This window comes from Rattus rattus, chromosome 14 (assembly GCF_011064425.1).
Source record: "Rattus rattus isolate New Zealand chromosome 14, Rrattus_CSIRO_v1, whole genome shotgun sequence".
NCBI classification, from domain to species: domain Eukaryota; kingdom Metazoa; phylum Chordata; class Mammalia; order Rodentia; family Muridae; genus Rattus; species Rattus rattus.
Window position 1 is genome coordinate 32044714 of NC_046167.1, and position 12699 is coordinate 32057412.

Below are 12699 nucleotides of genomic sequence, written 5' to 3' on the forward strand. Positions count from 1 at the left end.
AAAAGTTCAAATTCATAAAAAGATTAAGAAATGATTTCCTCGAATCCCAGTTAAGTCTCCTAAAGTTTGATACAGTAGCAGTAATCTGAAAGTTATCTTAACACCTAAAATTTATCTTTGCTAAAGTATTTCAAAGCAAGGTAAACATTTAAAATATATGAAAAGAATGAAGCAGGAAAAAAATGACCATTTCAATAGCTTACTTCATTTATATGCCCTTCCGGACAAATGTCAAATAATATCACCCTACATATATGTAGTGCTATGTGGCACTCGTTACGACCCCTGCAAGAATGGAACCAAAGTTTTATAAAGGATATTTACACATATCAATAAAAAGGGTAGATCCCCCATTAGTGTTAACAGATTTTGTAATTATAATGAATTTACTAAGAGAAATATACATGTTTAGGCTAAATGCTAAGGAATTTGATTTATTGATAAACATTTTCAACTTTGATAAGCATTGCCAAATTAATTCTGTAGTGTTTTCCTTAGCTCTGACTCATACCATTTTTTCTGGGTTCTTTTTGGTCCAGTATATTAAACTAATGTCTATCCATCCATCCAGTAGATAATGGCAGTTAGTGATAAACCCACACAGCCTCTGGTTGAGGATTTTTCAAATTTACAATGGAATGAAAATATACCGATTCAGTAGGGCCAAGCTTTGTTCTCTTTCCTGACAGCCATTGTGGTGTGGGAAGCTGTCTTGCCGTATAGACATCAGTGAGCCATAGCCCTGCTCACCTGTGGTCCTTGATGTTTCCCACTGAAGAGGGGTCTGTTCGGATAACATGCAGTGATAAGTTGAGGGTTTCATCAGGAGAGAATGTGTGTGATATTGTGGGTTTGATGAGGTCCATATATTTAAATAGTGGTCAGAAAAAACGCTGAGCAGTGAAATTGCATAATCTCCCCAGGTACAAGGAAGGGCACAGCATGAAGTGAGACACAGCATGAGAGAGACACTCATTGACACGAAAGACAGTGTAGCTAGTACCCCCGTGGGGAATAGATGGTGTCTGAGGGATGGGGGAGTGGGGATCAGTTCCTAAAGGGACTTCCAGTGTCATGGATGAAATGGACAGCCACTAGGAGAAGGGTGCAGAGATAGAGAAGGTCTTTTTGGCCAGGTTTTGGAAGGGCGGGTACATACAACCATGAAAGATCTTGGGCAGCTGGAAACGGAGGCCTCCACCACTGGCAGTTGGCTGAAATAGGTTAGCTGATAAGAGCCCAGCAATTGTACTATCTGGCTAGTTTTTAAATATTAAAACTGCCTGGTGTTTTCCATCCGCGGAACTAAGGTGGGCAGAAGAAAGAGGGCTCTATAGCCAGGTGTACATTTTGTATATTATTATCGAGTGACTCATCTTTACTTGTGGGTGTCGTAAGGCTTTTTCTGTATCCTAGAGAGACTAGCAGTGTCTCACGCTCGCAGACAGTTTTCCTGTTGTGGGTCTGCACTGCATGAAGAGCCTCTCTGACTCTGAAGCTAGAAAGGCTCTGCCTTACCTGCGGCTCACAAAGGGGAACCTCTGATCTGTGTGGAGTTCACTGTGGTGGGAAACACTGTTACAAGTTTCAAGATTTACCTTTCCCACATGATTTTAACTGAAAACTTGTCTTCTGCATTGATTTTAAAAAATGTGTGTTTGTTTGGGGTCTATTTTTGGACTGTAGTAGAGCCCACAACTTCCCAGAATGGCCTGTGCCTGTGAAAGTTACCTGAAGGTACTTTTGCCATTAGTGACAAGTCTGCATCCACCATGGCTCCCACTGCTGTTACCTTTCTGAATATGTTTATTTTCTCAGATAATACTAACAAAGTTTCTTGGGACCATGTGCATAGTACTCCACTAAGAGTTTTGCACATATGATTTCCATCACGACGATAGCCATGCTAGAGACATATTCCCATCTTACAGAGGAAGAAACTGATATCTAAGAAGGGCAAGACACTTGCAAGGTGGTGTGGGTGGCAGGTGATGGGCTGTGATTTGAACCAGGCAGTCTGAGCAGAGAGCACTCTGCAGTCTCTGAGTCTAAATCATTTCCATGTGTCAGCCAGTATTGCCATGCTTGGTGTCTTCATTAAAATTGGGCTGTTATGGGTTATTTTAGGGGGAAATAGCGTGTTTACAAAATAAAATCATCCTTATCCAATACGATGTGCCTTTTCACGCATTTGTTCTGACATTTAGTAGAATACGGAAGGTCTCCACGTCAACCTTTCCTGTCCATAAGCTTCCCTTCGTGTCTGCCTCTCCAGCGCAGGCATCACAGCTACCACAGTCATGCCCAGCTTTGCTTAGGTTCTAGGATCCAAACAGGACCTGAGCAGCTGTCTCTCCAGGCCTAGTGTCGTTCCCTACACAGATATCAGCAAGGAATGATAAATTATTCTTCCAAATGCCTTCGCAACTCCATAGAAGTCATTGTTTCTGTCCCTGTGTTAATAAAGTCTCCCATCTAATTCCTGATACTGAGCAGTGTTTGCCTTATTCTTTCAGTAAAGTAGGACAATTTCAGTTTTCTTGAGCTGTGCCTAGTGAACTGAAGCTCATTTGGAGGGGGAGATGCCTGAGAATCCTTTTCAGAGCTGAGCCCACAGCTGTGCTGCCTCAGAGAAGAGTTGGGTGCTCCTGTGTGCTCTGTCAACAAGCAGAGGAATGATCGGCCTCTGAGGAAAGCCTAGGGAAGGCTCTGGCAATCTGGGGATGGGTAGTCCGCTCTTTTGTCAGTGTTCCAGTTCCATCTGTCTCATGGGCTACCTCCTCTGTAAAGCGAGTCTTCCTGGAGACTTCCCGTCTGCATTATCAAATGTGCTTGTTTGGGCTTATGAAAATATCCATAAAGTTCCTTTATAATTACAGTTATTTTAATTTCACTTGCTTTTTTACTCACTTTTATTCGTGTGAGTGTCTGTCGGTCTGTCTGTGGTTGCTGGACCCACACACATGCTAGATAAGCACTCTTGTACAGAATTTTACCTCCAGCCCATTGCATTTTAATATTTAACATGTGTGTTTCTTAGTTTTTCTCCACAGTCAAATAGGCTGGTGGTTAATTGTATTATTTGATCCTTAAAGACAGAATTTTGCACAGATTTGTCAAGACATGGCCTATAGTTTTGCTTTAATTAGTCTGTTTTATTTTGTTTCATACTTTTCCTGGGTTTGTCATACTGAAGTTCGTGTGAGTTAAGAATCATAAAGATTCTATTAAAAATTATGATGATACCATTTGTCTGTGGCGGTTAAGCAAAGACCAGAATAAGGTTGAGAGCACTGAAGACAAATTCTGTGACTTCCGAGCATTTGCTCTGTAAAGAGAGACAAGTAAAAAATAAAAGTTGGATTCCACAAGTGATGGCAGCCACTTGCCTTTGCCTGTCAGTTCACTCTATTAATAGCTTCATGTGAAGACAGTGAAAACCACCAGGCTCTGCAGGGCCTGGTTCATAGTCACCGCCTTTCACTGGAGTTAGGTTTCAAAGGTACTCTGAATATATAAAAGCATTTTATGACTACTGATCAATGCATATACACCTTTGACTAAGGGCACTGCCTGCAGAGTGATGAATATCACTGCCACTGTTAATCCTGACATGGTGGATTGACACTTGAGTGATCTACAACTAGTTCGATGCCTGCTTTTGTTTAATTTTTAAATTTAAATCATTAGACTTCCACATTATTATGTTGCCTCCATCTGACATTAAGTGTGTATACCATTACCTCATATAGTGAAATGCATGTAGATAATAAATTAGTGTTATCTGTCATTGAGGTTAAAGGCCAGGTCAAGTTATACTTTCACTGTGCACCAAATATAGTAGGTACGTCCACCTCTTTCTGGAACTCTCTAACCCGTGAGTCTTCAGATTGTCTCTGCTTTTCTTTGTGTGTAATCTATCGTATCTGTTCGGTGGGAGCACCCCCACCCCTTTTTCTGGAATTACCAATAACAGTTACTTATATTGTCTAGTTTTTTCCCCTGAGAAAAGTGTGGCCCCATATTGAACTTAGAAACGAGTCTGTGCCTATTGTACAGAAGGCAGAATCCTAGGTACCATCTTTACAGTGTCAGTCATGCACACATGTGCACATAAATGAGTATGTGTGCATATATGTGTATATGTATGTCATATCTATATAAATGTTATTTGCATCCCTACTAATAGAAGTTCACATTCAATTTCTGCATCTCTTCATAGTACACACACAGAGACCGTTGTACTGTTCTCAGCATCATGCTAACACAAGTAAAGCATGCCTGAGAGCATCTCCATGTCTTATCTCATGCCATACACTAGCCCAGTGAGTACAGCTAGATGCAGTCTTTATTTGTAAAGATCACTAATAAGACTTTCCTAAGTAGGACTATCTTTCTCCTGTGCTGTTGCATGTAGTTTTAACATCACATTACTGCCTTAGTCAGGGAGCTGTGACCACACTAACCAGCCTCTCCTGGCTCCCTTTTGTTCCTCCCAGCTGAGCTTTGTCAAGCCTCTAGTACTGACTCAGCTTCTCTTTCCCACCCGCCTTTGCTCCTGAAGGGGTCACTTTACCAGCCCCACTTGAAACCTTTGAATCCATGGATAAAAAATATGCACTCAGCTTGATGATTTTAGAACTCGCCTGCTAGCACACTTGCTGGGCACAAATACCTCCTGCCTGGAAATGTGTGCCCTTAACAATTTTTTATCTCCATCTCCCTTTCTGCCCTAAGCCTAATGGCTTGATCCAATTCGCCCCATCAGACATCTCTGGCAGCCGGCCCACAGCGGAGTGCAGGCTCTGGCTGCCCCGTGATCTTGCATGATTGTTGGGTGTTGCTCTTTCCAAACCATGGCAGAAAAGCCCCCCTCTTTCCTCAAGTCTGCTTTTTTCTCCCAGGACCTAGAATTCCCACCTGTAACCTTTGCCCAGCAATTGGCTTTTGGCCTCCTTTATTGACAAAATCAAGGACCAATTAGGAAACTAGACCAAGTATCAGCACCTCCCCTTACACCTCACATTTTCTGTCTAATAAATAAAAATATAAACTTTCTACTAGATATAAATTGAACAAAACCATAAAAACTAACTAAATTACACAGTATGAGGTATAAATGACATCTAGACTATCAGTTTGTCAATTAGACAAAGTACTCTATCATATATCCTAACTGAAAGAATTAGGATTTTATCCTTGGATTATGTTTAAATTCCAGTCATGGTGTCATATGAAAACCTTGTCATCTGTTTTATAAACTCTCTCAATGTTAAAGAACTTGAGTTTGAATATGAGTTTTTTGTCAGTAAAAGAAGCCGGGAGCCAATTGTTGGGCAGAAGGTATAGGTGGAACTTCTGGGTCCAAGGAAAAAAAGACACAGGGAAATGCTCTGGAATGAGAAGAAAGCAGCAATCATGTAAGGCCTCTGGGGCAGCTAGGGCCTACAGCTTCCACTGCTGGCGGAGGCCGAGGAGGTTAACAGGAACTAGCTGGTAAGTTTAGGGCAGGAATAGGAATGGAGATAATAATTGATGAGGACATGCCTTTCAGGCAGGAGATTCTGTGCCCAGCAATTGTGCTAGCCAGCGTGTTCTAAAATAATAAAGCTGTCTATGTGTCCTTTATCCGTGGATTCAAAGGTCCTGGGAGTGGGTGGGTAACACTGCCAATCCTGGAGCAAAGGCAGAAAGAAAAGAGAAGCTGGGTCAGTGCTCGTGGCTTGGCCGAGCTAAGCCAGGAGGAATGAGAGAGCCAGGAGGGGCTGGTAGTGTGGTCACGGCTCCCAGGAAAGGCAGTAGGATGATTTTAAAACTACAACACTATGTGAATGAGTACTTTAAGGGGCTAGATAGGAATGGATAAGATAGAGTTAAATACAAATTAATATCCTCACATAATGAAGAACCTCTAGAAAGGAAAGCCTTTGTATACCAAAGCATATGTTAAAACGTGCTTGTGTCATGTATCATCTGACAAGAACTACAAAGTCGATCTTTCCTCTCCTACCTCCCTAATGTCTTTCTCTGTGTGGGCAAAATGCTGTTGCCATCCACAGTGAGCCATCCCAGTGAGAGTCTTTGTTTCTGAAGCATGGAGATGATTGTACAGTGACTGAGGCTGCAGTTACCTTGTTCATTCTGAAACTGCGCATGGCATCTACTGAGCACATTTAGTATCACCATATATCACCACGCCACTTAAGGACAGGGCATTTAGAGATAATTTTAATTGGTTTAGTTAATACAAAGTCACGTTCAAGAAATTAAATAACAGGAAATATTTAAAAGGATTGTTGGCTTTATCAAAGATTATATACTGTTACTGTGAAATCTTGTGGTTAAATACTTTTGTCATTTGAAAATGTTTTCAATAGCAAGTTGTTCAGTATGTAACCAAGGAGCCCTAGGACAAAGAAGACACAAATGTATTTAGCAGTAATCACTATGCAATAGTAAGGAGGCTTTGTACTTAGTAAAGTCTTCAATGTTTGAGTCCAGCTCTGCATTGCAGAACTGCCTAACCTTGTGCAGATCTCCAGTCTTCTCTAAATATTGGTAGACTACAGAGAAATGTACCATGCCTGCCTCTTGTGGTTGCACTAAAGATTCAGAGAGGAGAGTAAGGGGAATAGCCACATCAAACACAAGATTCTTTAATACCACCAAGAACTGTCTGTAAGCCAGTGGTTGTTAAGCACATGTGGTGATAGTAAGAAAGTGTTAGACACTTTCCATTTCATACTGCAAGCCATGATATATATTATAAGTCGTATTGAATGATTTTTACTTTATTGTTTTATGTATGTAGATGTTTCGCCTGCATATTTGTCCATTCAGTATGTGTGTGAGGTGCCCAGGGAGTCTAGAAGAGGGCTTTGGATCCCAAGGTCCTGTTGTGGACAGTTTTAAGCCACCATGTAGGTGCTAGGAATCTAACCCAGGTCCTCTGGAAGCAGGCAGTACCTTCAACCACTGAATCATCTCTCCCGTTCCTTGTTTAAAACTTTGAAAAACTGTCTTTTCTTTTATCCTTGCTTTCTTAATATCCAATATTTTAATTAAATTCAGAACCAGGATGATCACCTGGAACTGAGAATATACCTCTCATAATGGTGATCTAGGGTCCAAAATATGCTTAGGGAAGAGGAAGTAACTATATTGCCCTGTATCACAGTAAGTCAGTCCTAGTCTACCACAGCATAGTTCAGACGAATTTAGAGATGCGTTATAAGGTTCTTAACATGGGGATGATAACACTTGCGATATGGACATACTCAATGTCCTAACTTGATCATACACATGGTACACTTATATTGACTTACTATACCTGTACACAAGGGCTTCATAAAGGATTCCATGCATGACCCTTTTCACTTGGGATATTTTATATAACTCTGGTATATAACCATAGAAAGTTGGTAATTTGCCTACTTTTCTGTTGCTGTGGTAAAACACCAGACCAGCGGCAACTTAAAGAAGAAAGAGTTATTTGCAGTTCCAGTTCCAGAGAGATGTCGGTTTATAATAGTGCAAGACGTGACTGAAGACTGGGCATGGTGGCTGGAGCAGAAAGCTGAGGGCTCACATCTTGTATTACAAACAAAGAGAGCAAACAGGAAGTGGCACAAAACTTTAAACTCTCAAAACCAGTACACAAAATATACTTCCTCCAGCAAGACTGCACCTCACCATAAGCTTTCCAAACAGCGCCACCAACTGGGGACAAATGTTAATGCCTGAGCCTGTGGGGGACATTTTGTTCAAGCCACCACATCAGGTCTACAAACTGAGGACTTTCAGAAGACAAATCACAAAGGATATATTTAAAAATAATTCTTTGGCATACATATAGTTTTCTAACTTATTAAAGACTAACTTACTAATAAGCTTAATGTTCTTGATTCTTTTCACATGAAATCTGAGCTGTGAGTTTGGTCCTATGGCACCACAGTGCTTTCCTGACTTCATCATCATTTTGATTTTTATATTTGTGGATTCTGTGATTCTATATCATAGAAACACATGGTATAAAACAGTAGAAGAACGTTTGCAGCTCCTTCAGAAACCATTGGGAACCCTGCCCTATCTCAAGCCAAAGACCACTTACCACTTATATCATAGACTCAAATCAGCAACTCAAATGGAAGTTTTAAAAATCAAACAGCACAGCACAGCCCAGAGAGAACACCAGATTGACACTTACATGCTAAGGAGTAATAGTATTTTGTTTCCGCATGAGCAAGAAGCTTTGTGATACAGCTAAAGCACTGTGGTCTGAACGCTCACTGGTCTCCCAGTTGAGCTGAGGTGCTTCAGCTGGTTTTGTCCACACAGTGTGCATGCTGCTGTACGCCTAGAACCAGTGCTGTGGTGAGGGTCGGACGCAGCATGTGCAGGTACCTCCCAAAGCACCTCGGACTCTGCCTTCCCTGTCAAGCATGTCTGTGGTGGCTCTGGCTTCAGAACCCTTTACCTCAGATCTTCTGAGACCCCACATTTAACGAAGTTCATGAAGTGAGGCTGTAAGTGACTGCTTTGCATGTGTGTCACACAGAAGTGTAAAACAATTGCTCCTTTCACCAAGCTGTGTGTTACTTTAATCAAAGATTAATTGAGATTTGATGCCCAGAAGACTGAAGTGCTGGGCTCTCCCTTTGGTCTCTGGACTCTGATGGGGCCCGCGTTAGTCTGTGTACTTCAGTGGTGCTTTAAGGAAATGCTCTGTACCAGTTCCTGTGCTCTAAAAGGACAGATCCAGAAAATGGGGAAACTTGATTTCTCTTGTCTGAGTGCCTGAAACAAAAGATTTAGGTGTGTTCCCAGTTTTATGCTACATAAAATATGTGCTGTAATTTTGCATGTATGTTGTTTTTATGTTCAGCTTGTCTTTCATATCACAAAGCCACATCATAATGGGGACAGGGAAACCATAGAAAGTGATAGCTGATCGTTGGAGCACCCTGCAGTGTAGGTCAAAAGGGAGTCTGAAGATAAATTTAGAGCAAATTTAAGTTTAAAGCACTCTGCTTATAATGCACTAAATATATAATCAAGAGTTGGCCAAACCACCCACAGCTAACAACACTAATTATGATAATGGTAAAGTATAGTTCGACTTCATCAAGAGTAAGAGCAGCACCACTGTGACCTAAAATGTGCCAGCACTTCCCTTCAACAAGTAGTAGGGAATTGAGTTGTCGGTGTGTGTGCTCTCATTGTACACAAGCATAGTGAGAACTCTGCATTCGGCCCAGCTCTCCAGAGTAGCCAGGGAGGACTGGAATTGAGGACTGGTTGAGCCTTAGTCAAGGCCAGCTGGTTTAGCTGGCTGTGAAATGCCTATGACAAGCCATGTTGAAGGTTACTGATAAGAAAGCCTTGAAAGTCAAAATGAAAGCTAATAGCATGGTTTGTCATTTGCAAAGCCCCCGTTCTGCACATGCACATACATGGCCGCTCCTTGCTGTTGGTTGGAGAACCATCAGGAGAGCCATGGGCCAGTTTTGAGAATCACCTTCCTACCTTCCCACATTGTTCATTCTGCTTGTCTAAAGTTGTACGTAATATAGAATCTGGCCCAGCTCTATGCTTTAGCCTCTCACAAAGCATTTTCCCATGCTTTCATCTGTCCTAAAGAGAACTTTTTTCTTACTGATATATTGAACAGACTCCCAGGTGATTCCTCGGCAGTGGTTAAGTCATGTGAGGAGGGATGGATGAGCACCGTCCACCGAGCAGTTTACTCCGGACCCACAAACCGAGAAGTCTGGTACACAGAGAGCCTCGCGCTGCATGCTTTTGTGTCACTTCAGCTACATCCCTGACAAAAGCAACTTTGAGGAGGAAAGACGTTCGACTCTGTATTTTGAAACATTCAGTTACTGGTTGGCCTTGTGGATCTAGGCAGACAGTCCAGCAGCAGGAACATGCTGCAGTGTTCCACCCTTTCTAGTATACAGGAAGCCCAGAGCACAAGGAGACAGCAGGAATGACCTGCCCCCTCCAACATATCCAGAGCTTTCAAATGAATGCCACCAATGTCCTTTCAGGACACAAGCCTTTGGGGAATGGTTCATAGCCAAACCACATCAGCAAAGAAACGTTATTTTGATGTTAGCCACTAGAAACATTTTCTCAAAAACGAGGGGATAAAATGTACCTGCACAATGGAATGCTGTCTGGCCGGGAAATTTGAGTTTCAAGTACATAAACATGGAAACTCTAAATCACACACTATAAAGTAGCCGAACAGTAGGATATGATGCTGTGTGTGTTTTTATCGTAGATACCAGACACAAGCAATATAGGATCTTTATTGTGGTTGACTAGGATAAAGGATGAGATGACATGAAGTGTCAGGTGTGCCTAGGTATTGAAACGACATACTCAACTCTGTGTTTTAACCTTTGTAATGTATGTTGAGGGGAAATGGGCTCGTTTCCTTATTTTGAGTTTTAATAAGATAAAGATATATTTTATAATGAGAGAAAAGCATTTGCTCTTAGGAAAAAATCTAGATAAATGTATTTTATGCTAAAATATTAACATAACAATTATTTCTTTGTACTCAAAATGTGAAAAATTCCTGATATAAGTGCAGGGCATCGTAAGTACTTTGTGAACACTGGATCTTCCCATAGCCCACAAAGCAGTCCTGGGAGTTTTGTTAATTTTCTCTTAGCTTCAATTGCTTAACTACTCTTTCAGTTTTATCTTTATGTTATCAATGGTGTGTATACATCTGGGTGGTTGGGTGTAGTGTGTAGGACACACACCTACAAGTGTGCACACGTGCTTATGTGAGGAGAGGGTTATGGCTGCCTGTCATCTAAGCATTTGGATGCGCTCGTCGCTCTCTCTTGCATATGCGCCTCTCTGCTCTCTCTCTCTCTCTCTCTCTCTCTCTCTCTCTCTCTCTCTCTCTCTCTCTCTCTCTCTCTCTCATGGCTAAATGCCAAGGGAAGAATAACAGGCAGTAGTAATTCAGAAAAATTATGGACTGAGCATCTTTTCTTCCCTTCCTCTCAAATGTGGCAAATAGTGATCTTTGTGCAAATAGTTGCAGCAGGGTCCTTCAGTGACCCACGGTGGTGTTAGTGCCATCCATGCCACAGGTCCTTCAGTGACTGGACCCTGTTAGTGCCATCCATGTCACAGGTCCTTCAGTGACTGGACTCTGTTAGTGCCATCCATGCCACAGGTCCTTCAGTGACAGGACCCTGTTAGTGCCATCCATGCCACAGGTCCTTCAGTGACTGGACCCTGTTAGGTGCCATCCATGACACAGGTCCTTCAGTGACTGGACCCTGTTAGGTGCCATCCATGACACAGGTCCTTCAGTGACTGGACCCTGTTAGGTGCCATCCATGACACAGGTCCTTCAATGACTGGACCCTGTTAGGTGCCATCCATGACACAGGTCCTTCAGTGACTGGACCCTGTTAGTGCCATCCATGCCACAGGTCCTTCAGTGACTGGACCCTGTTAGGTGCCATCCATGCCACAGGTATGCTCCTTGTACACTTCACTTGGACTAGATTGTTTAAATTGTCTCATTGTCAGCTATATCTCACAGGCTCTACAAAGTATGGAAACTGTTCAAAACAACTTCATAATTCTGATGTTAAATCATTAAAATTTATTAGATATTTTATAACATACAGATTTGACCAAATTAGTTGATACTTTCCAAAGTCACTGTGAGATTAAAATGCACTGCATATGACTGGCAGCAGTCCTTTCCTTGGAGTAGCTTTGATGGTGATGCATTTTTATTAGGAAAGGTGGCCCCTGTGAAAACTTGAAGCCTAATTGCACATGGCAGCATTGTTCACAGGGAGCTCAGTACAGATGTGTAGCATAATTTGAGAGCACAGAACACTAGTAGGCTGTTGGGTTCCCAGTCCTGGCTCTGTGACTAGCTGGCTGCATGCCAGAGACATTACCCTCTCTTCTCCTGGCCTTCTCATGTATAGAACTGGAATGTAAGCAGTAGCTGTAGAGTTCCTGTTGTATGCTTGTGTTTAAAATTGTGAGAATTGGATGTATTAATACTTGCAAAGCATTGATACAGTGTGTGAGTTTTCCATAAGTGTGGACACTGAGAATTGTCACTTTGACCATCTGGATCTAGATTTGTTACCAAGTGAGTTGCTTACCAAGTATGGTCTTACAAATATCAAATCTGTTTCTAAGTTAATTTGTATTTTAACTATCCATTCCTTTGTATTACAGTTACAAATTATAATACTGTGGTAGAAGCAAATTCAGATTCGGATGATGAAGACAAACTCCATATTGTGGAAGAAGAAAGTATCACAGATGCAGCTGACTGTGAAGGTGGAGTGCCAGATGATGAGCTGCCAACAGACCAGACAGTGTTACCAGGAGGCAGTGACAGGGCGGGCAGTGCCAAGAACTGCTGGCAAGACGACGGTGAGTGACGCTCCTTATACAGTCTTCCTCTCTGTACTTTGTATTAAACAAAAAGACAAATTGGGTAAATGTTTCAAATAAATAGTAAAATTACTTGTATATTAGCCAATATTAGATGTCTTACTTATTTTTAAAGTAGATTTTGAATCAGAATAATGTTTTGACAGTTTGCAGTGTACCTGAAATACATGGAATTTAATAGAACTTTCTAAACCTGGTTGAGCTTTCCTCATATTGCTGAATTGTTGTATCTACCTTTAA

The 12699-nt window shown here is 41.7% G+C and overlaps 1 protein-coding gene across 4 annotated transcripts in view; it reads left to right on the forward strand.

The window, feature by feature from the left end:
* Zeb1 (zinc finger E-box binding homeobox 1) overlaps positions 1-12699 on the forward strand; it is a 156221-nt gene that overhangs the window by 86707 nt on the left and 56815 nt on the right. For all 4 annotated transcript variants that reach the window (XM_032885236.1, XM_032885235.1, XM_032885232.1 and 1 more), the window contains exon 2: positions 12238-12438. Coding sequence is in view for 1 of the 4 variants with exons in the window: in XM_032885232.1 (XP_032741123.1) it covers positions 12238-12438 (201 nt within the window). In the remaining 3 variants the exon portion in view is untranslated. The remainder of the gene's footprint in view (positions 1-12237; positions 12439-12699) is intronic.